This window comes from Labrus bergylta, chromosome 21 (genome assembly GCF_963930695.1).
Source record: "Labrus bergylta chromosome 21, fLabBer1.1, whole genome shotgun sequence".
Taxonomy (NCBI): Eukaryota; Metazoa; Chordata; class Actinopteri; order Labriformes; family Labridae; genus Labrus; species Labrus bergylta.
In genome coordinates this window covers 10,541,221-10,566,079 of record NC_089215.1, presented here as the reverse complement: position 1 = coordinate 10,566,079, position 24,859 = coordinate 10,541,221, and the positions used below count along the sequence as shown (strand labels likewise).

General features: G+C 40.8%; 2 protein-coding genes across 2 annotated transcripts in view; one reads left to right on the top strand and one right to left on the bottom strand.

Moving 5' to 3' along the window:
• Positions 1-10,515, top strand: part of plce1 (phospholipase C, epsilon 1) — a 78,536-nt gene extending 68,021 nt beyond the window's left edge. The window contains exons 36-45 of the mRNA XM_065949430.1: positions 504-797; positions 959-1,122; positions 2,356-2,617; positions 2,750-2,868; positions 3,285-3,413; positions 3,542-3,739; positions 4,093-4,311; positions 4,398-4,610; positions 5,227-5,341; positions 6,764-10,515. Coding sequence (XP_065805502.1) covers positions 504-797; positions 959-1,122; positions 2,356-2,617; positions 2,750-2,868; positions 3,285-3,413; positions 3,542-3,739; positions 4,093-4,311; positions 4,398-4,610; positions 5,227-5,341; positions 6,764-6,960 — 1,910 coding nt within the window. The 3' untranslated portion in view covers positions 6,961-10,515. The remainder of the gene's footprint in view (positions 1-503; positions 798-958; positions 1,123-2,355; positions 2,618-2,749; positions 2,869-3,284; positions 3,414-3,541; positions 3,740-4,092; positions 4,312-4,397; positions 4,611-5,226; positions 5,342-6,763) is intronic.
• A 2,002-nt stretch (positions 10,516-12,517) lies between these two features.
• Positions 12,518-24,859, bottom strand: part of LOC109990583 (protocadherin-15) — a 184,322-nt gene continuing 171,980 nt past the window's right edge. The window contains exons 37-40 of the mRNA XM_065949432.1: positions 24,381-24,419; positions 24,077-24,150; positions 18,636-18,765; positions 12,518-14,363 (exon numbers count right to left, since the gene is read on the bottom strand). Coding sequence (XP_065805504.1) covers positions 13,599-14,363; positions 18,636-18,765; positions 24,077-24,150; positions 24,381-24,419 — 1,008 coding nt within the window. The 3' untranslated portion in view covers positions 12,518-13,598. The remainder of the gene's footprint in view (positions 14,364-18,635; positions 18,766-24,076; positions 24,151-24,380; positions 24,420-24,859) is intronic.

Genomic DNA, 24,859 nt, shown 5'->3' with positions numbered 1-24,859 from the left:
TGAAATGTGATTCATCAGGACAAAGCACACCGGAATGAGTCAGTGGTTTCAGAGTGTTTGTTATGACTCTATTTGAACCAGTAATGCAGACCTGCATATCATTTTAGAGTTTTTAATCCTTGTGTTTCATAAAACTGAATGTTGGCTCAGTTCGTTTTCTGTAATTAAAAAAAATCAAGGTAGATTTTCTAACTCTTAAGGAATGTTTTTTGATTTAAAAATAGGAATTTCAAGCTGAAAGGTCTCAAAGTCATGCAGTTGTGTTTTTTTTCCTTTAGCGCAATGAAGTAAAAAGATCAAACCTCCCACAAACACAGATTAAAAAACCAAAACCTCTGCTATGGATGCCCTAAGCAGGCCTGCATCGATACGAGTTATTATTATGTCTTTTTATGTCGAGAAAGATTAAAGCTTGTTTTCTTGTTAGAATGGGATCATTTTCTGGACCATGACTATCAAAGATTGACAAGAACATGCTTAACGCCACTCTCCCCTCCCTCTAGGTGGCACCGAGCGGCTAAGCTGGGAGGAGCAGCAGCAGACGTCCCCCACCCTCAACCCCCCCACCTCTCTCAGCGCCATCATCCGCACGCCCAAGTGCTACCACATCTCCTCCGTCAACGAGAACGCGGCCAAGCGTCTGTGCCGGCGTTACTCGCAGAAGCTGATCCACCACACAGTGTCTCAGTTGCTCAGGACTTACCCAGCAGCCACCAGGATCGACTCAACAAACCCGAACCCTATGCTCTTCTGGCTGCACGGCATTCAGTTGGTGGCACTCAACTATCAGACTGATGGTGAGGACAGTGTGAAGAGAGTCACTTCTTTCTTTGTATGAAAAGACATGATTAGAATGTTTTTATTACAGTGAAATAACTAAACACTTAAGCCAGATTAGTGGACGATAAAGAAGACATGAACACAGAGTACCGTAAATTGTTTTATCTTTCTTTCCTAGACCTCCCCATGCAGTTAAACACTGCTCTGTTTGAGGCCAATGGGGGCTGTGGCTACGTCCTGAAGCCGGCAGTGCTATGGGACCGCAGCTGTCCACTTTATCAGCAGTTCTGTCCCATGGAGAGAGACGTGGAGAAAATGAGCCCAGCCGTCTACTCTCTAACTGTGAGTAAAGATGACGAATGGAGCAGGAAACCACATCAGTCAGGAAGTCTACTTTAACCTTAAGAACACGATCTCTCTCTTATTGTTTGTTTCACACCTTAGTTTATGAATCTCAGATTATAACACAAGTACTAACGTGTGTGAAGTGAGGATATTTGTTGGCTTTAAGAAACACTTCTGTTTCTTCTTTAATGTTAAAACACTACATTTAAAATTAAGAATTCAAAATAAGGGGTTTCAATATATACATTTGAATGTCTTCATTTCCAAAGGGATGATGTACATGAATCAACAGCAGACATATGTTAATGCTACAATGTTATCTTAAAATCTAGTTGTCATGCTCAATCCATTTCAAGGATAACAATGTGAACAATAAAACAACTGAACAATAGTTATTACATATTATAACAATAGTCAAAAGAATAAGAACTAACAATAGTTAATCATACTTTCAAATATTTAGCATTACTAAGTTGATGCCCTCTCCTAAGTTTCTTTGGCCTTTTCTCTGTCCTTTAACAGCAAAGACTGCACTGACATCATCAGACTTTACAGTGCTGAAATTAGGTCTGTAAAGTTGTGTTGGACAGGTTTATTGTGACATGCTGTGTATTTGCTTTCATTATTGTGACAGTCGTGAAGGCCACCCAGTTAATTCTTTTTAACAGTGAACGAGAACAGAGCGTCATAGAAGATTTTCAATATGTCAACAACACTCTGTCCCCCTCCTCTCATCTGACTGTATTTATTGTCCTTGCCAGCAGTTAAATCTAAAGTCTCAAATCTGCTTTAAAGGTCGTGCATATTTAAAGTCTAAATTCTGTTGGCATAATATGTTCATTCATATTTTTTAAGTATTAGTTATTTATATAATCACAGCCTCAATAATTTCAATAATTAGTTTTTATGTTGATAGAGTTTCTACCTTTAATTAAACTGTTTATCTAATGACATTCATGATCATCTACAATCTCAGATGTTCTGCTCCAAAGCTCTCAGAGACAACATGAACTCAGGTCTGCTGAAGGCAGCGGTATAAACAGACGGATGATCTCAAACTCATAAAACCAGTTTCTGCATGTGTGTGTCTGTGTGAGAGAAAGAGACGGAAAGAAGGTGAAATAGAGTTGAAGTTGGCAGGTCAGAGTGACCTCACTGATTAATGTTTGGCTTCTCCAGCCTGCTTTAGTGGAATAAGAAATCTTAACCACATGTGTTTTTGTCTCTAAGGTTGTGTCTGGTCAGAACGTCTGTCCTGGTAACAGCGCAGGCAGCCCCTGCCTGGAGGTAGACATTCTGGGCATGCCCATTGACAGCTGCCACTTCCGCACCAAACCCATCCATCGAAACACTCTCAACCCCATGTGGAACGAACACTTTACGTTCAGCGTGCACTTTGAGGACATGTGCTTCCTGCGCTTCGCCGTAGTGGAAAACAACAGTTCCCAGACGACAGCTCAGAGGACTCTGCCTCTGAAGGCCCTCAAGCAGGGTACGAGTTTAAGTCACTACAGATGTAACCTGAAGAAGGATAGAGACAGAGTTAACCTCCTTATTGAATTATTTTTTAATCTTCAAAACAATATCAGTTTATTTGAGGTTTGTGTTCCTGTGTGTGTTTCAGGTTACAGACATGTCCAGCTGAGGACTCAACATAACGAACCTCTGGAAGTTTCCAGCCTGTTTATCTACAGCCGCAGAACAGAGGAAGGTCCTACAGGGGGCGCTACTCCCGCATCACAGGTAAGATTTGACGTCTTCTGAATTTCTGAGAAATAGAGTTTCATTTGATATTATATCTCCACTAAACCAATGTGAAGCATTTGTAATGCCAGAACTCCAGTGGGTAAAAGTGACTGAATATATTGTGATCTCATTAAAATCAAATATGATGAAAGTGGTTAAAAATACAGCACTCATGTTTTATTTAATTACTGCTGTAATTTTCATCAAAACACATTTTATATTATAGTACAATGCTAAAAGGAAGCATTTTGTAGCAGCATGGGTACATTTGTATTTGCTGATAATCAAATTAATGGTTATACTTACCGGTATATATTTATTTATTTGAACCCAAGTAAAGAAACTTTCTTGTGCTTCCAATTCAAATAATATAAAAATACTTATGAACAGTACTTCTCCTGCTCTCTTCACAGCTCTTCAGCTCAGAGGAGAAACGTGTCTCACAGCAGCACAGGGTGACGGTGTACGGGGCGCCTGGTCCTGAGCCCTGCACTGTGTTCAGTGTCACAGAACAGACGACGGCCAAACAGCTGCTGGACACGGTCTGTGCTGTCGAAATAAAAATAAAGAGCTGCGATGCTTGAATCATGTGTCTGCAGCATGAACAAGCAAAGAGATTTCTGTCTTGCTCTTTGTCATGAATGCTTCTCCCTCTCAAACCCCTCTACAGGTCTTAGCGTTATCAGGAAACCCTTCAGAGTACTTTCTGTGTGAGGAGAGGATTCCTCTTCTGAAGGAGCGCAGTGAGGTGAAGCGCTGCGCTCAGCATCGTCCTCTGGCGCCCGAGGAGGAGGTGCTCAGACTGGTCTCCAGCTGGAACACTGAGGAGGGATACGTGGGGAGGATCTGCCTCAAAACCAGAGAGGAGGTACAATCACAGAGAGCTCCATTTTATCTTCACTCAGTGCTGGTATTCTCACAGCAGGGACCTGTGTCTTTATGGAAAAGTAAACATTTTAATAATTGGTGTTGACCTGTTTAAATGTTTCTGTCTAAATTTAACAAACTTATTATTTCCACTGGAAGCGCTTGACGGTTCTGACTCCTACATTTTGCAGACTCTGGCTCCCCCTTGTGGTTGTAAAATATAAAACAACAAAACATTGGACGAAACAAAACGAACACTAATTTAGAAATCTTTGTAACTTTTCCTCTCAGCAGAACCGGTTGGTTGTTGGAATCTATATTTCTCCAGTATGTTTAGTGTTTGTTTTGTTTTAGTTTTTGCAGAACTTAAATGAAAAGAACACAGTGCTGGAGGGGGAGGAGGAGGTGACTGTTGGGGGCAGAGAAGGAGCAGGAGGAGGAGGAGGAGGAGGAGGAGGAGCAGGAGCAGAGGACGACATGTTCTTCGTCCAGGTCCATGAAGTTTCACCAGAACAGCCTCACACTGTGATCAAGGCGCCGCGCTACAGCACAGCTCAGGACATCATACAGCAAGTGAGGAGGGTCAAAAAAAGCACGTCTGTTACTTTTCCAGGTGTTTACGAAACCTAACCTTTTTCATACACTTTTTGTCTTTACAGACTTTATCAAAGGCCAAGTATTCCTGCAGTATCCTTTCTAATCCCAACCCGTGTGACTACGCCCTGATGGAAGAAGTTACTAAAGACGTCGGCTCCAAGAAGTCCTCCGCGGCTAAACCGCTGCAGCGTCTGCTACTGGATCACGAGTGCGTCTTTCAAGCCCAGAGCCGCTGGCGGGGAGCGGGGAAGTTCATTCTTAAATTCAAAGAGCAGGTAGCACAAAACATGGTGATGGATTTGTAGCACTAGACTTTTAACTTTCTATTTTATGTGTTTGGATGTTTAATGTATGTACTACATAACTGACCTCAGTGCATTATTGTCTGCTTGTCTTTTGTTTTGTGAAAGTGCTTCTCTAACACCTCAACCAGAAAAGTTGTACTTTTTATGTGCAATAGTTGTGATGCCTGTTTGTTTGTTCATTCAGCTCAGTGTGTTCATGTTGTGTGCTTTAACTCCTGCATGACGGACTGTGTCTGTTTTCACTGCTGCTACTGTCTGTTACTTTGTTTGTGACTGCTATTAAAATGTCATATTTTTCTTGTTTTCCAGATCTTACGTATTTAAAATGTTGTTTTTCACAATTAATTTGATTGATGAACCATCGTTTCACTCCCATGTCGTTTCTGCTGACATGTTTGTAAACCAGACTGTTTTAAATCATCTGCCTTGTTGAATAAAGGTTCAAAAGAAAGTCTTCTAAGTCTTTGTGGAAGTCAATGAAGACAACTAGAAACATCACCCACATTGAAATAAAATATATAGTCTAGAAATCAGTCTTTCTTTTCTTTCTGTATTTCTGTAACAACAATCTCTGTTCTGCTCCCAGGTTGTGCGTGAGGACAAAAGAAAGGTAATTTCCTTTGCCAGTGAGCTGAAGAAGCTGACGAGTCGCAGTCGCAGCATGACAACCGGCAGCAGCGGCGTGGACGGCCCGGCGCAGAGTAAGGATGATAGAGCTGCATGCTGTGTGGCTCTGACTGAGCTCCAGGAGTGAGGCTCACACTCTGCCTGCTGCCTGTGCATGGAAAGGCAACAGAGGTACCGTATGTTGTCTCTAACATCTAACATCACACAAACACCTTAAACAGCTCAGTGTCTTATGTGTGTCTGTTGAATAATTAGTCATTGTGCGAGCAGTTTTTGTGAATTAGATTGTGAAGTATTTGTAATGTAAGTGTTTAAAATCCCACAAGAGCACGTCGTGGTTGAATTTGGGATGTTTTTGATGCCATGACAACGCATGACACTCACTTTTCTTCTTACACTCTCAGTGATTGTTTTTGTTTTGAGTCCAGTCTGAGGTTCATGTTAACAACAATGTCAGTCCACTGTCATTATTATCTCAGTAACAAACCCTGATTGAACTCTTATTTTATAATACTCTACGTTTTATCTCATTGTATCAAAAAACAACAGACTGTTAATTTCCTCGCCCTTCATCAGATATAACAGAGCTAAGAGGCAAACGTATCTGTAATGTTTGTGAAATAGGATAGATGGATCAGCAAATATACTGTATATAAAAAGACGATCAAAGTCTTCATGGACCATGAGAAATATTTTTGAAAGGTATAATGGGTTTAACAAAAAAATGTGAAGAATTATGTGGAAATAATCTTTGTGAAGCATAGAAATGGAACTGCAAAAAACATTTGTGGAAAACTTTAAAAATGGATTTAAAAAAAATGAATATAACTTAATCCTACAAAGTCCAAGAAGTCCCAAAAAGTAAAAAAGAAAAAATCTTGTGCGCACAATATATATAGTATATACAGTATATATTTTTTTTTAACTTTTTGGGACTTCAGGGGCTCTGTAGGATCCACAATATGACTTGTAAATGGTTCCAGGAAGTAATATTTTGTTTGATTAAGTATAAAAGGTTTGTGCAAAAAAATATATTTTTTATGATAACTTTTCTCTGCAATAATGCTTAAAAATTCATTGGATCTGAAAAACATTTTTTTTTTTTAAGTAACATTTAAAATACAATAATGTTTTTTAAAAGTATAAATAGATGTGCAGTTATAGTTGTAGAATAAGTATAAAGGGATCTATGAAAGTATTGAAAGTGCATCATTTAATACTATCGTTAAAGATGGAAACAGCTTTGCACACGAGCACTGAGTTCATCCTGTTTTTACTTCCAAATGTTTTAATGTAAATCTTGAAATGATGATGTCATCACAAATGATTTAACTTCATTTTCAGCAACAATTCATCTGTTTTATTTAACACATGGTTTTATGCTGCAGTGTGGCAACTCCTCTCTCTGATGTCACGCCTCTCTGATGTCACCCCTCTATGATGTCACGTCTCTCTGATACTGTTTCTAGAGTCCTCATGTCCTCATGTCTCTGCAGGGTATCTGTCTGCAGCTGCGGGTCTGAAGGCGTGGGTGGCAGAGGGCAGGGTCGGGACAGGAAGGTTGCTACAGGCCTCTTCCTCCTCCTCCTCTTATTTTTGGGGCCAACTCCAACCTGTCCACCTGCCCACCTCCTCTCTGACCCCACAAGCCTGGAAGCTCCACCTCCTCAGGAACTGGAAGATCCACAAATGAACCCCAGAGAGAAAGAGAGGCTCGACTGACCACATCTGAAATTCTCCTTTTTAAGAGGCAAAGAGGAATTCTGGGAAACGCTCCTGAAGGACTCTGATCCTGACGACTGAGTTCAGCCCCTTTGCTCGGTTCAAAGTTGGCATTTCTTGAGATTTTCTTGATTGGAAGTCCCGCTAGGCCTCACCTTAGAGTAGTGATGGTCATGTGGGCGAGTAGCTCTGGATCTTTTGGTTGGAGGAGCAGCTGCTGTGTTGTGTTGTAGTGATCAAGTTTGTCATCAGGGACACAAATCAGTCTCTTCTCAATAGAAAGGAGAGATCTGTAAGAAAAGAAGGAACATTCCCTTGACAATTTCAAGAGGGAAGAGTTGTCGTTTAAGTTTGAGTTTTTTTCTTCTTCCACAAGTAAGACCTGAAAAAAAGTAAGAGTGCTGCACATTGCAGTGCTGCTAACTACAAGTCTTTAAAACATCTTTTAAAGTACCAGAGTAAAATTCAATACTGAGTAAAGGCTTGTGAATTTGATTCAAAATAAATGAAACACGCTTCCCTTTTCTTGTATCTTACAAAAGAAGCACACAGCAGACAGAGGGGAGATCTGCTCATGGAGATGGAAAAGGAGACGTAGTGGAGTGTGAGGTGACACAGTATTCGTCTCTCTTTCTCAGGGAGCGGCTTTTGAGGCTGAGGGCATTGTGAAGGAGGCTGACAAGCTGGCTTGTTTGGTTCTTTTTTTTCTTTTTTTGTTGCTCTTTCCAGTGTCACAGTACTGTAACTGCACTCACAGACCGAGGCAACAATATTAAGAAACACTTACACTACTGCCTCTGCACTACAGGTGACGACAGCATGATGAGGCCGTGGACATGCACAATATTTCCATGTGCAGTTACAACCTTTTTATCACTTTGTGGCAACACTGCCCTTACTTTCCTCTACACTGACCGTCTGCTGCTTCTTCCATTACAGATTTTTAGCTCTTCATCGTTGATAACATCAGAGGAATCCTATTTTATTAACCACTGAAATGAACTCAAACAAAGGGTTTTAAGGTATTATCATTGAGAACTGCTGATTTGATTTCGTGTTAATTTAAGAAAAGAGGTGATGGTTGCTAAAAGCTGTCGAGTGGACTAAACATTTGTTAACCACAGTGAAATCTGCAAAATTATATGAAAGGATTAAGTAATCATTTATCGATCAGAAAGGAGGTTTTGGTCCATGAAGTGATCCTCGACTCCCGCCTGATGCTCAAAGAGCAACAAACCAAGTTAGGAAACAACAATTCTCTTCAATGTGAAGTAGAACATGTTGTAGAGCGTGATGTAGAACATAATGTAGTACGAGGTGATCATTGCATAAAGATCCTTTAGAAGGACGCAGCTCGGTCTTCTCCAAACAGCATTTTGCACATTTTCTTTTTCTTTCTTCTTCTTCAGTGTTTTCGTGTCACTGCTCAGTGACTGATGGACTCTTGGGTTGTGTCGGGATGGATTAATGTGATTCTTTTGTTTTTTATTTTTTTATTTTCAGCCCTGTTATGAATTTAGAATCGAGGAAAGAACAGACTGTATTTTTCAATCCAGTCTGGACATTTAGTCTGAAGCCACATTACAGTTACACACAAACATTTGACTGATTAGTGTTCCATTAAACTTTAATTTGTTAGCTGACAGTTTCTGTCTTATGGATTTTGAATGCAGTACCTTTATAGATTACTAATATTGATTTATCGTCAATGATGGTAGACTTTTCCTGATTTCTTATTGCTGCTCTTTTCAAAATGAAATCAACCTTTGTGTATTTGGGGCCATTTATCCCTTTTTTTGTTTTGATGTGAAACATTTCCATATTTAGAAAGAAAACTTTGACTTTTTGTTGCGCATTTCATTTATTAATACAATACTCTTAGTGTAGTATTGTTAAAATCAAAAGAGCGCACATCATTTTTAAACCTCTAGAAAAATGTTTCACTGTCAGAGAAACTCCAATCATGGCTTTTAGATTACAAAGAAATCTTTATCATGATTAGAAACCACAGAGCTGCCTCCTGCACTCTGTTCTTACCCTACTTAGTCGAACATTACAGAGACTATTGTGTTTTAGAGTTTAGTAAAACTGAGCTCTACCCTGCAATTCTACAATTCATTTAACAGACGCTTTCATCCAAAGCGATGTACTTCATAGAGTAAGTACGACACAAGCCAGGATCTAGAGCGGAGGAAACAACGTCTGTGAGTGTAAACGAACAGCTTGAAGTCTGATCAGACACACGGGTGCTGACAGGAAGTGACCAGAGGCAAAGCACAACATCCACAGCTGTTCTAGAGAGTTCTAATCAGCATCCAAACCATCCTAGTGTTATGAATGAATTCCTTAAGTATACATGCAGCAAATATATTTTATTAAACCAGCAAACAGTGAACTCCTGATGCTACAATTTAAAGTCAAAACACGATTTGTTGTTATTTGGAATAATTTATTTTGTGATGGTATGAAATGTTGCCACACCCCCTCAGAGAGAAATGAGCTTTTTGTCCTTTACTTAGTTTTTATTTAACAGAAGTGCTGAGTAGTCCAGTTTGAATTTTAGTGCAATAGAAAAGTGAAACACGTTTTTTTTTTTTCTTTTTTTATGTCTACATTGAATCTTCCTTTCCTCCTGAGCTTGACATGTTTCAGGCAGTCGGATACTTTAGGTAAATGTTAATGAAGGTCGATCAGATTGTGATCCAAGAAATATCACGACTCAGAAATCTCTGTAATTGTTTTACACTTTAAGAGTTGAGTTTTTATTAAAGTTATAAAAAAAAAAAAGAAAAGGTCAGACTTTCCGAGAGAAGACTCAACCCAAGCTGATGGACCTGTGTGAGACAGAAAGGGACATTTTCTGTTTTATTGTTAATCTGTTATCATCTCCATCCTTCAGGCAGAGCAGTGTTCTTGTTTCCTTTTCTTTCTAACTTGTAGACCTCATTTCTGAATGTATCATTTCTTCATGTGTTGAACCTGAGAAAAACGTGTGTTGATATTATTTATTGAAATGTGAAGCCCTGGTTGGCTATTTTCTTGTTGAACTGTTGTCAGTGTAATTTCCTGTAAGTAGTTTAAAGTATTCTTTTTTTTATTTATTTCAGCATTTGACAGGATGAACACTTGCTCAAACGTTTGTAGAGATGTCAATAAATATTCTCATTTGTGTCAAACCTTCAGCGTAGTATCATGTGGCTTGTTGTCCTTCAGTACGCAGCAGCATCTTTGAACGTTTGTTTAGTGAGTCGAAGTAACTGTGGACAAACTGAGACTTAGAGACTTTATTGAAATGTTGTTGTATCCATTATATCTCCTGAATACGACAAACTGTATTAGTTTGTTTCATCTTTAGCAAACTGTTGTTTCCATAAAATGTGCAGTATACCCTTTAACATCCACTATCGCTGTCATGATGTGGCTGTCAAGTGAACATTTGTCTACTTGAATTTTTATATGGATTAGAATTGTTGGATTTGTCAAATATTATCATCACAATATAAATAAATATATAAATATGTTGAAAGTGTGTATGTGTCCAACCTTTACTCGTGCACTAATACTCTTATTTTATTGGGCTTGAAGTGCTTTGATTACTTTGGTGTCTGTTGACTTTAATACTATTTAATACTCTTTAATTTACACAAACTCTGAATGTATTTTTAGTGATTTTACTTCAATGTTCACTTAAAGATTCAGAGGGACCGAAACGTTGTGATTTTTTCTAATAAGTTGGTGATAATTAGCAAAGGTAGCGTGCAGGATTTTTTTCTTTTCAAATAATAGTTTGTCTCCCTAAGCGCATACTTTATGAGATGGTTGGGAGTGCGAACACATCTTGGGAGAACTTAAAGATTCAAAAAAACGTTACTGTCAATCAGAGTGACAGAAAGTGACCTTTGGTTAGAGGCTCAAATGACATAAAACCATTCACATGCATTAAACTCACTTAAAATCACACCAACAGTTCCACAAAGAGGCAAAAGAAAGTTAAAAATGAGTGTTTATCTAGCCTTGTTTAAACTCTGTATCGCAGTGGGAATACATTTTTTCTTTTTAGCCAATGGTAAAGGTAAAAAAAAGTTTGTTGGGGTGAAATTTTTTTAAATGCTACACTTTCTGAGGCTGAAGTTGACCTAGAGTTAGCTGTTGCTAGAGTAAAAAGGCAAATTGCATTTACAATTTGTCTGTTTTGTGTTAAATCCTCTGATTCCTGACTTCAAAACACAACACAGGTCTGACCTTTTTCCACAGAGAACATTGGTTTTGGAGAACAATTTAGCTGCCAAATTCAGGGTCCACAAACTTGAATGAATGACATGTTTCTATCAACATGATCTATTTCAGTGAAATGTTTTGCGCTTGTGTCCTGTATTAAATAATCAGAGTTCATTCCACCTTCTCCTCTGTGACATGATCAGTGCGTTTAGTTGAATCAATAACAGCGGCTCAGGCGTGCCCTTCTTTCCAGAAACAGTTTTAAACATTACTGTCCTGTACAGTCCAGTAAGTCTCGGTAATGAGGAGCACTCTGTTTTAAATATCACCACCGGTACAGTACCCTCTGTTGAGCTCCTTAATGCAAAATTATACAGTCATCAAATTAAATGTGAGAGTGTTAAAACCTGCTAATCCCGCGGCTTAATGGTCCAGCTTCTTTTACACTTCAATTTAAACAAATCACTGTAATGTGGCGCACAATTAAAAAGTTCTCCCACCTTAATAACGATGTACTTTGGCGAGGGAGATGGAACCATGTGCACCGTTAAATGGATCTCTCAGGGTTCCAGCACAATGAGGGAATTTCAACCCAACGCAAAAATGTTCACTCATCCGTACTAAAACAGAAAATGCTGATGTCATTCAAAGCCAAAGAAGAAAATGTGTGGAGACCTTTCTGAAAGTTAAAGCAAATTAATCCGCCGCCTTTCTTTTCACCTGCATCTCTTCTCACTCGAGACTGAAGTGCATTTAAAGTGTAACCCAAAATGAACTTTTATCAGCCACTTGAATTATGAACGTTTTGCACTCAGCGTTGACAAGGAGTTGACAAGTTGCTGGGAAAGTGAACAGGTCCAATGACATGAAGGTGTCAGAAAACAATGAATTTTGGTTTAGCGCTACAATATGTAGACTGAAAAATACTTGAGTTCCCTCTGGATGAAAAAAAAAGGCCCCAAGGCAAACAGGCAAAGGCTGTATGAACCTCTTTGTGATGCTCTGCTTGGAAACACTTGGTCCTGGTTATTTATGTGGATGTTATATTGACACACAATCACCAGCTATTACATCTATTCCCTGATGAGCAGAGCTGTTTTGGTGGGACCTGGACAACAATAGGCAGCCTACAGTACGCTAACTAGCGGCTGGCTCTAGTTAAATATATTTAGTACAAACATGACATGACCAAATCTTTAAAAGTATCAATGCGATTCAATCCCTCCTATGAACCCCATCAGACGTTCAGGAAGTCCTCTCCCCAGGGTCACATGGTGTAGGTTCTACAGAGAGGTGACATCAACACCAAGTTAACCAAAACTCCATCTTTTGAATGGATGAAATAGTACTTTATTTGGACAAAGTTCGCCAAGCACCTTGACAAAGATAAAAAGGCAAGTTTGAACAGTACAAGACATCGTTTTGATTCTGATCATGTGTCGATGCAGAGTGTCAGTGTGAGTGTCAGCGTCAGCCAGAACGCCAAATGTGACAAGTGTGTTTCTGTACGGAGACAGCGTTCACTTAAAGGGCTGCTGAAGACATTTCCCACAAGTTTTCTTTTATGATCTTTTAATAAAATAGAAATATAACAAGTCCTCTCATACTAGGTCCAATTTTCTGAAGGGGGTTCTGAGATCAGTTAGGGTTGAGACACTAAAAAGACGCCAAGGAACTTCATCGTTTTTTATGTAGTTTTAACTCTGAACTTTAACAAAGTGTTTCGATTTTTTAATCTCAATAAAAATCTGTTGGATTACCAGAATAAGATAATTCACAGTTTAGCTAAATATGAATCAGATAGTTACGTTTCCTGAAGTTGGTTTTGGACAATCATCCAAACACCATTATCTCAAGGTGGCCATTTTCCTCTGTCATCACACTCAGGGTGGGAAGTTTAAAGTCTGTTATGTTGTGTTGCTTCTAGTATATTCTAATTGTAAGCAGTTTAAATGTAAGGTATTTGACAATCCTTATTATTACATCACTTCTTCATTAATGAGCACATCATAATAAGTATAAGAATATTCAGCCTGACATTATCGGGCCATATGTCACTCAAAAATCAAGATTTGATACACCAAGTGGTCATCAACTATGTTGTTGTCACTTGACATATGGCCATCCTTCTCTCTGTGTTTTCTCTGTTCATTGTCTCTTCAGTGGATGATCATTTGAGAGGTGCTGAAACGATAATGATTCCTCAGATTCCACATTTCTCAGACCTATGACCTGGAACATTCAAAAAATGTTTTATCTTTCACCCTGAGCATGATGTTAGAGGAAAGTGGCCGCCATGTGAACATGGTCAATGAGTTCCAAACCTAATAAACAGATATGATGTCTGAACGCTTTAAAGATCTTGGCGAGCACAGTCCGGTAAAGGATCAGTCAGAGTTTGGTCATGGGTATGTGAAGGCTGTTCCACGGGCCCATCCATAGCTCCTCCTCATCCGACTGTGTTCTGTCGCTGGGGCACTCCAGCGGCTCCCTCATGACCAGTCCGTTATCGTCGTCTTCATCATTGCTGCAGTCTACCCTCGACTCTCTCTCGCCTTCTTTCAACTCGTCTCTCTCTGCTGAGCTCTGCGGCTGCTCCGTGCCGCACTCCGCCGCTTTTAACAGGTTTGATTTGGATGCCAAACTTTCAGTTCCAGTGTTGCTGGTGCTGGAAGACCCCAAAGAAACGCTTGATTGTCGAGTGTTAAATGTGTTCAGCGTTTTACTGTTGTCAGTCTTCAAGAAAGAGGAAGAGGCCAGCGCAGTGGCAACCGGGCTTTTGAAGGTACTCAAAGTGTTGCAGCCGCCGTCTGCTGCCGTCCTGGGGTTGTTCAGTGGCACTCTCTCCTCCAGTGTGGCAGCCATTTTCTCCAGTTTTTTAAAGTGCTTTGCCAGCCGTGAGCTGAAGACGGGGGAGGTGAGTTTGAAGTTGTTGTTCATGTTGGTGTGCGTGGGACCTGTGGTGTTTACTGAGCGTCGGGTGCGGATGATGGAGCCGTTCTGGGCCACGTAGATGCTGCCGTTGACGTTAGCGTGGCTGTTGAGTGTGGAGGGTAACCGACTGCGTTGAGTCTCTGGCATGCTGTCCTCGCCGGTGGAGCTAGTCTCGTATTCCCGGTCCACCACCAGCTTGATCCGACGTTTCTTACTCCCATGCTGGAAAAAGATCAGCATAGAAAAATATGTAGTTAACTTCTGACACAAAATCTTTTATTTTACTTTCCAGTGTTAGACACATTAGGATTTTTTAAAAATCCTTTTCTTGCATGGTCTTAACACCTACACTCTCTTTCTAATGGAATGAATTCAGAATAAAGCACTGTTGACTTCACCAAGCGGTTCATTTCGAGGCATTATATGCGACATTCTGAATATTAATACAGCATAAATCAAATACACCCCGTGTAAATATATTGTGCAGTAATTACTTCCTAAAAAGAGAGTGAAGTAAAACTCCCTCAGGATTTGTTGTTCTCTGCTCTGTGTTCACATGGATGGGACAGCGCTTCCTTCAGGTTGTTTATGTATCCTTCAGAGGCTCAAACATGCTCATACTTTAATTTCCTCTAGTGAACCCCTCCCTCTCCGACCGTCCCCCTGCCAGCATGTGGGGGGAGAGAGACGACCCCGCTGGGAAGCAAGAGTATAATATAACACTGACTACAGGAGAACCAACATACTTTCTAAACCGAAGAAAACACTTTCTATTGCCTAAAAAGACAAACATTTAACATCCTAATCAACTCTGACATGCATATTTAAAGGACTTGAAATAGATCACAGAATCTTGTTTTCAGATATTTATTAACCCTGCTAGTGAAACAGAAGGGGAGGGGGGGGGGGAGCTGAGGGATAAAGGAGGTGTGTCTGAGGAGGGCATTGTTGTGATCGTAAAATCTGCTCTGAAAGTCGCATAGTAAGCCTTTGACAGGGCTGAACATTACTTTGAATCATCTTAAATCCTTTATTTGAAGTAAACTCAGAATACACATTCTAAAGAGCACTCCTAACTATAACCCCGATCTTTTTAAACCACTATGAAAGCGTTTTGTGTGGTCTTCTGGTTTACAGGATCTTCTAACTGAATCAAGGGGAGGATTTTGACCACTAGAGGTCAGTAGAGATTAATGTGACGTTATTGTTGGTCGCTGGTACTGTACAGTTAAATCAAGAAAATGAACAAAACCAGAAGCAGCACACTCACTCACACTGCAATCACAGCAAAGATAGAACAGAGCAGCAGGGTTTACTACAGAGTTTTAGTTTGGGAGGATTAAGATTAAAAGCAGCTTTGTGGACATTTTTCTTGGAAATATTCTGCATATTAAACTTTCAGGAAGAAGTCACTGATTGAGTGATGAAGAAAAGAGAAATGTCATAGTATTAGAATATTTGAGCAGAGAAATAGCAGCTGGAAGAAGAAGAGAAAGGAAAGGAGACAAAAAGACAAACCAGAGAAAGTGAAAACTCCTTTGGATGTAAATAAATCAAACCTACAAAGGGGAAAAGAAACACTACAGTGACAGATCCACTCAGATAAAGACTGCACATCCAATCCAGCCATTTTTTACCCTGATCTTACGTAGCGGCAGAAATTCAATCTTGGCACAGCTGAGGCCTCATCTCCATCTCAATCATGAGTCTCATTCCCCTCTTCTTCTTCCTCATCATCCTTCTCTCCTTCCCCGCCATGGCCACTGCCTGTCTCCTCCTCCTCCTCCTCCTCCTCCTCCTCCTCCTCCTCCTCCTCGGTGTCCTCAATGATCGTTGACAAGTCATCAGAGGTGCCCATCACGCCTGAGCTGAGGTCTGATTGGATGTGGTTGGTGGCTCGTCTGCTTGACGAAGACTTACGTGATCTGACGCTTTTCACCTCCTCCTCCTCTTCTTCTTCTTCTGATTCCTCCTCTTCCTCGCTTTCTTCTTCTATTGTTTCATGTGTAGAGTGTCTGGATGTGTGGGGCCTAGAATATCTTTTACTTTCAGAGTCTCTGCTGCCTTCTCTGTGTCTCTCTTTGCTGTTTAGGGAGCGTCTGCTTGTACTTCCTCTCTTTAACTTGGCACTACTTTTTCTTCTTTTACTACTAATACTGCTGCTGCTCTTAGAACTGTTTCTAGCGTCACTCTTTGAGTGTTTTCTGTTTGAATCTTTCCCCTTATCCCTTCTCTCTAACACTGACTCCTCATGTTGGCTTCCACGCTCGGATTCCACGTCTGTGTCGGAGGTTCCCTCTTCCTCCTCTGTTCCTGACTCTTTTTTTTCACTCTCTGTCTCTGTTTGGGTCTCGTCGTGCTCCGCTGAAACAGAAGAGGTTGGGCTACTTGCGTCAGACTGACTAAATTCTGACTCTTTGCTGCCACTTGCTGTGTCTGAATCACTTTCATGAATTTGGTTCCCTCTCCTCCACCTCACCTCAGGGTAACCATTCTCCTCTCCTAACTGTCTCTCCCATCTCTTCCTCTCCTCCCCGGGCGCTTGCTCAGACACCAATGCAGAAACGCTCATATCTCCTACAGAGCCATACATCTTCCTGCCGTTCTCCCCTCCTCCCCTGCCCCGGCTGTTTTCATCACTCCACTGTTCATCTCCCACCCTGAAAGGTCCCTGGAGCCTTCTGCTGAGGGAGATAAGACTGAGGGCCTCGTTCAGCTTTTGTTTTGCCGGTGGTGGTTTGCTGGCTTCCAACGACGTTTGGAAATAACTCCCGTCGATGACGAGGCCGCCGTCCAGGCCGCCGTCCAGGCTGGAATAGTAGCCATTAGATGACCAGCCAGGGAGCACGAGTCTTTCTCCTCCACCATTTCTCATCCCATTGTTTGTCACATCATTTCTTTTCTTTCTTCCCAGTGTTTCTCCTCGTTCCCTACCTTTTTCTTCTTCTCTTCTTCCTCCTTTATTTTCTCTTTTCTTTAACTCCTCTCTCTCAAATCCTCTTCCAACTCCTTCCCCATTTCTTTCCTCCAATCTGTCTTTCCTTATTTCTCTCTCCTCCACCGGCCGGACTCTGGCTTTATTCCAGGGCGGGTGGACAGTAGGAGGTTGTCCAGATGTTTTACTCCCCGAGGAGAGCAGTGCACTCGATCTCATCATGGACTTCAACTTTGAGACGGCACTGGAGCTCTTAGGTTTCATGTTAGAGTTAGTACCATCCTCTAATGGTTGTTTTCTGTCACCTTCAGTACTTTGTCTTGAGGGGCCGTGAGAAGGTGGAGGACGAGGCTGGAGTTTGGCAAGGTGTGGGGTTAATTTACCCCCTTGTAACTTTCTCCTCACCTGTTAGCATGATGACATCAGTCCAAAATAAAATAAAAAACATTAAGAAAAACATGTAACCTGCCAAAAACATCACTGAATTAGTTAAACTAACTATTCTTCCACAGGGGAGCTGTCAGCCCTACTCAGAACTTTGATACGGTTGGTTTAATGAACGTTACATGACGTGAACATGTCATAAATATTCTATCATTTTAGGATATTGTGCAACATTTGGGGATATCTGTTGCCAAAAAATAACCCAGGAATAGTTCAAGGCCAAGAGTACAACTTAAATTTAAAGAATAGTTGAAAATGTGGGAGTTAGGTGAAAAGATGTAGTCTGGTAACAGGCATACAAAGAGTGGAGCGGGCTGACAGTCTGCTTCTTTCACCTGAGACGTCAGGACTGACATCATAATGATGATTGGACGCCCATTTTGAAAAAAACAGTTTGCCTGATGAAGGTCTAGTACCTAAACATTGCCAATAAATGTTTGTTAGACATTGTGGGGGAGTTTACCTTAAATTATTCACCTGAGACAAATGAATGAAATTCAATAAAGGAAATCCAGTTTGCACTGTGTCTGGATTATAAAGGTCATGAATAACTGCGACAATTATTATAACTTTTGATGTAACTGTAAATGGTAAATGTTACTATATTCACTTTTGAATGTTGTCCAGCAGCACTGCATGCTTGCAAGTTTTTAATTTGTCACGGCAAAGACACACCAGATGACTTGGCTCTGGGTTACTGCTGAAATAAGGTTAACTTTGGACAGCTGGCCTCAACAAAAAAAACAAAAAAACAATACAAACAAAGACTAAAGATGGCATGAAAACGGCTTTCTACTGGTTTATGTACAGACTAAACAAATGAGGTGTTAATGTTCATTTATGAGCTTTAGAAGTGCTGATGAGAGGATTTGCGTTACCATGACAAAGAACCTTTATCGGCGCTATACAAATAAAGATTGATTGAGCGATTGAACCTCGTTAACCATTTCCTCCTTTGTTTAGTCTTTATGCTGCGGCCTTTGGCTTCAAAAACTGTGCATTGTACTGCCATCAGAATGATATTGATGTTCCCATCAACCCTCAGCAAGACCAGCAGCAACATGATTTCCATTAGTAAAAACTGGTTTGTGTTCTTTTTCTACATCAGTTTTTACCTCTCCATCAGACTCCTGTGGGCTGTAGTAATAGCTGCCATCGTCATCAACAACAACTTCTCCATATTCATCGTAGAGGCCGGAGGGGGAGATCAGCTTCCTGCGACTGCCGTACTGAGGAAGGTCATACCTGGACCGACACAGAGTGGAGGGAGGGGGAAGAAAGAAACAAACAGCTTTTGAGATTAAAATCAACAGACAATAAGCTGTGCAGAGCACACAGAGAAAACTTTCACTTTAAATGTTGTGAATTTAAAAGCTTGTTACAAGCTATGCAGTCGTTTTTTATGTAGGTGAAATAAAAGTTTAAAATAGAAGCTGCAGTTTTGCACAACAGCTTCAACCAATCAGAAGTGAAAACAGGTCCTACACAAACACAACTGTTGCACTTTGCAAGTGCTAATCCACAGACACTTGAAGAACTAACACACAGTGCAACACTGCGGCTCTCTCCAAAGATAAGCAGTATCTAATGACTTGACTAAGCAAAGCTGCCTTAATCACAAAAGACGCATTTTGTTGCCAGGAGACACTTTGTAAGCAGAAAACACTGCAATCGATTTCCCTCTCTTTTGTCTCTCTTTGTTACCGGTTGCCGGGAGCGCTGCCTGGCTCCACCAGCCAAAAAAAAAGAAAAAGAAATAAAAGCTGTGTTGTGTATCACCACTTGGGCTCTGTGCCCTGCAGCAAGCGAGTCGGGGAGCCAGTGGGTCAAAAAACACATCTCTTCAATGCTTTCCTGCAAACAATATGTCCCAGTGTGATTAAAGTAACAAATCTGCTAGAAGTCCTCTGGCTGGGTGACAGAGCTGTACAGAGAAAAGTCGCCCTCTGTAATTACTCTGCTTACAGTCACACAACGAGAGGGAGAGTCGCCCTCTTATCACATAAAGGAGCCACAGTAATAAAGAAATGGAAGGGACAGGTGGATGACTGAAGAGATGGGAGGCAGGAGCATGCGGGGAACAGAAGGAAAAGGGGAAAGAAAAAAAGCCAAAGTGCACAGACACAAGAGGGTTAAAGAGAAAAGACCAAGTCAGTCATAAATGTCACACAGTTATAATCCTTAGAGCACGGCCTCTGCAACTTAATGTAATGAGTCTTAACCTTCCACCAAAACCGTCTTATGGGATTTCACAGTCATTAACCCCACACGCTCAAAATGAAGTGCATACACTTCAAATTACTTAAAGGCTAAAGTAACCTAATGCCTACATTTTCTCCTCTCTGACAAATGATTTTCTTCCCCTTTTTCCTCAATTCTTCCCATCATTGTTCCCCCCCCCCACCCCCTTTTTTTCCCCCTTAATGCTCCCCCTCTTCATGTCTCCACTAGGGGGCAGTAATAAACAGAGAATCAGTTCATGCAGCCCAAAGATGCCAGAATGATCTGGCATTACAGTTAAGACTTCATGTTTTTGTTTTTTGTAGCTCTGGGAGATTATCTGGACCCCAGTGGATTTGTATTAACTTGCTTGTAAATTGTCTGGTTTCAGGTGTGTCTCCAAATGATTGTTTCATGATCACTCCCAACACGTGTGATCAGATTATGACAATAAAAGCAAAGCTACAAATGACAGTTCGGGCTCTGTAGTTTATATTAGTCTTTTTAAGGAAGTACAACTACACTGATGACTTGATTTGTGATGGACAGATGATGATGATATATAATGATATATTACATCTCTGCAATAAGTCTGCATGTAAAGTGTGTTTGAAGTCACGAGCAATTAGTATGAAGACATTCATTCCCTTTAATGGAAAATAATATGAAAGGAGCAGTTTGACATTTGGGGGTAATACATATTGATCTGCCTTCTTGAAACAAGCTGAATTAAAAAACGGACACCAACCTTCAAACTGTCTGTAAAACTTTAGGATGGAGCGAGGAGACGTTTTTATCTTAGACAGGAATAGTCCAAAAATAATCACACTTCTCCAGTAAGACCCGAAGTTATTTATTATTTTAACACATTCTTTGTACATATTGAAGAAACAGAATATGATTTTTAAAGCGATCCCAATAAGTCAGATTTAGTCACTTTTTTGACGCGGCTTAGCGCTCTGTCTTTTCCTGCTTTACAGTCTTGTGCTAGGCTAAGCTAACTGGGTGAAGCTTCAGACTTCTTCAGACCTGTTGCAGATGCTAGTTGGCATCCACAGCAGCACCATCTTTGGAGAACATTCATACAGAACGAGGGAGGAACACAAATTAGCACGCGCCCCTGAGTGCAAGACAAATGACCTCCTACCCAGAGTTTATTTTTTTGTCATTGTTGGATGCATTTGTGACATTCTGTAAGCACGAGCGAGATTTGTGTAGCAAAAACACTTCGATATTTAATTTGTTTTGTTTAATGGGACAAAGGGGGGGGGTGTCAAGTTTCTCCTCAAGCTTTTTGAAAGAAAGCAAACAAGCCTTTTTCAAAACTGTTGGACTGTCTCTTTAATATATTTCCTCATCTGGGTAGCATGACTTTATAAATACTGAATCCTTCTTCAACAAGCTGAACTCTTATTTTCTGCTTGTTTTGTTCTCATCTTTGTCCTGCTACAGTTTACCACATAAAAACTGCACCTTCATAGCGCTGTTCATGCCAGATCTCACTCATCTTGTCCTACATTTTTTTATGTGGGTGCCCTAACTCAGCACCTATCAGCTTCATGACAGTCACACAGCTCATCGCCCACGCCACAACCAATTTTGGAGCGCAAGATTTAATCCCTTATTCCTCTGTTTGCGTTTTTCACTCTTGACTTGAGGGCAAAGTGAATTTGGCTTGTTTTGCAGTTTTTGTTTTTTTCCCCTGTCGGCGTCAAAACATCAGACCTGTGCAACAAATGGTTGAAGTTATTTTCTGCATCTGTACAAATCCAATCACAACAGCGCTAAAGGCAGATGGCTACATTCCCAACATGCAGAGAAATCCAATTTAGATCACTACTCTATAAGACAGATGAAAGAAAAGGTCAGAAGGTTATGAACCGTCCGTCTACATGGATCAGTACGGCTACAGAAGCACACGCTGGGCCAGCTGTTGTCTGTTTCTGAGAGAAGAAAAAAGCCAATCCCAACTCCAAAACTTTGTGTATTTCCTGGGAGGTGGCTTGAACCTTTCCTAGAGCCGTCCTTGGGAATAAATCCTGCATCTTTTATTTACAAATGCAACAAATAAAGTGATTACATCTGAGTCCCACCGGGTCACAAAGTCTGGTTTCCTGCTCCCGTGTACGTACGAGTCAGACATGAATTTGTGGATGTTGCTCTAAGCCAACAGCATCTGGCCCATTGTCTGCTTCCACGGCTGGCTGCCTGATTAGCTGCTACAGTATTGCAATGCAAGGCAGAGTGAATAAGCTATGTGTGTGTGAGTGTGTGTGTGTGTGCGCGTGCATGTGTGTGAAAAAAATGTGTGTGAAAGAGCGAGTGTGTGAGCAAGTGAATGAATGTGTTTGTCACGAGAGAATTTATGTGTGTGCGTGTCTGCTACTGTGTATTTATGTGTGAGTGTGGGTGGGCGTATAAAATCAAGTTCCCGGGAGTCTGCAGCTAAAATTATAAAAATTACACAATGCATCACAGATGGCAGGCTGGATGCGGTAGAAAACACACATTCAAACACACATCCACACACACACACACACACTTGGGAGAGATGCAATAAGTCTTCAGCGCTCTTGCTCATGAATGCTTTGATCTAATGTGTCTGTATGTGTGTTCAATATATCGCCAATCCTTCACAACATCAGGCATCCAAGCATTAACACACGTTACAGTACATGCACAAACACACACGTTACAGTACATGCACAAACACACACGTTACAGTACATGCTCAAACACACACGTTACAGTACATGCACAAACACACACGTTACAGTACATGCACAAACACACACGTTACAGTACATGCACAAACACACACGTTACAGTACATGCACAAACACACACGTTACAGTACATGCACAAACACCCACAGACACACAAACACACACACACTGCCTCAGAACAAAATCCCACTCTTTTGACTTCCTGACAATCAATAACATAGACACCACACACGAATGGGGAGGTAGGTCAGTGGCGTCAACATTGGACAGCAGCCATCCCTCAGAGTGAGTGACACAGTCAGATTGATTTTAAAACATGACAAGAGGCTCAGCTGGATGAAGGCCGCTCCAGACTTGTGTGGGAGGAAATATGTTTCACTGACGACATGGTCAACACTGTCAGTCACTACAAGAGGCAGAATGTCTGAAGGGGCCGTGGCCTGTATTCAGTACCTTGACAAACTTTTCTGACTATGTGTCAATAATGCAACCGCCACATTGTATTATTGATTAGTATAAAGCTAGGGAACATTTCAAAATGCTTCAAAAAGGGGGCAAACATCATTTTTCACCCTCGATGATCGTCCTTTACTGTAGCTGTGTTGGGCTTTTTTTATACAAATGAATGGATGGGTCACATTGTAGGGGGGATTTTGTGTTTTTCTCATCACCTTTAAATATCAATGGACGAAGCCTGAGTGACATCACCCATCTGTTAGTGCAGGAGGCATTGGAGTCCCATCCATGGCGGTCACCATGCTGGAAATGTTGTCTCAACCTATTGATAGACTAAGAGCTGCGGCGTGTTTTAATCCTCTTGATAAACCCTTACACGGGGTTCCCTTATTGTGAATAATATTAATCCTTCATAGAATCAGAATGGAGTTATAATAAAATTCACCCCGTGTACAGTGTGTGTCTATTGGGACATTCACTAATCAGACCAATTTCATATTTGAACCATGCTGTAAACATGTTAACTTCTGCTGTAAAAACAGGCTTTTTTTTTTGAATGGGGCGTGTTTGTGACATCCTGTGCTTCTTCAGCCAGCCCCAAGTGGACACTTGACAAACTGCAGGATTTTGCACTCCCGCTTCCGCTTCATTTTTCACCACCGGAGGTTGCGGCTTAGTTTTTCCAGACTGTTATAATAAAGAGTGTCCTGATTATTGTTTTAGATTACTCAAAGTACTGTTGATAATGGCCTTAGATTGCAGTGGCTAACACCGCTGAATGTAAACATAAACACTCAACGTGCAACATCAAAACACCTCTACGTTTGCAACCGATCATTTTTCTGAAGAGGATTCTACAAAGCAAACGTCGAATAATCCAACAAGACTTTTGCTAAAGAGCACTGCTGTACCCCACTGTGATGAATCAAACAAACCTATCTACATCAACTCCCATGTTTCCCCTTCCTCATCTTTGGCCCTTCTAACTCAGTAAAGAATAATTCCTCTGTGTTGTCTGGCGAGCACTGTGGCCTCAGAACATGAGACGCCTGCTCTACCGACTCAGCTAAACCAGCACCCAAGTACAACCTCTTTATACAAACAGGGATATGTAAGATGTGCAGGAAACATTTCAGACAAAAGAACGCACTTACCCGTGGTCATAGTTGTAGTAGTCTTGTGTGTAGTAGTCCTGGCCAGGGTCAATGCCAGACTCCATCGATAACTCCTGAGAAATTAAGAGACATTAATAGCTGCTTTCCACACATACAATTAGAACAGAAAGAAAAAATACACACACGTGTGTACCTATACAAACCCATCCACTGGAACGCAAATACTTATAAATAAAACACATCCCTCATCAGAAGAGCTTTTTAATCTTGCATTCTATGCACCCATACACAGAACTGAAGCACACACAGGAAGTGACAGACAAAAGAGAGAGAGAGAGAGTACCTCAGGTCTGAGCAGAGAAGGTCGGAGAAGCTGTTGTGTCTGCCAGAGGAAAAGAAAAGCGGCGAGTGACAGGACAAATGGAGGAAGTTATCGTAAGAATTCACCCCCAAAATGGTACACATCTATTTTGTGAAACGTACAATCAGTACCCGACGTTCCACATTTGACATTGTGTGAATGCAGATAACTCTGTTTGCAATAGCTTCCATGAAGTATTTTAGGTCCATTAGGAGGTATAACTCAATTCTTTAGTTGAATCAGTCTAACACATGTATTTGGGGAAACAGATATTTAGCAAGTTCAAAGTCTGTTTTGTCACATTGGTGATACCACCATCATAGTAGTTCATAATGAACACAAACATCTGGCCACATGTTTTTCCTGGCTACGATTTTTGGGGGGTATATGAATAATTATAATAATAATTATTATTATTAACAGATAAAAAGCATTCTGAACTTCCAAAAGCCCTTTTTTTT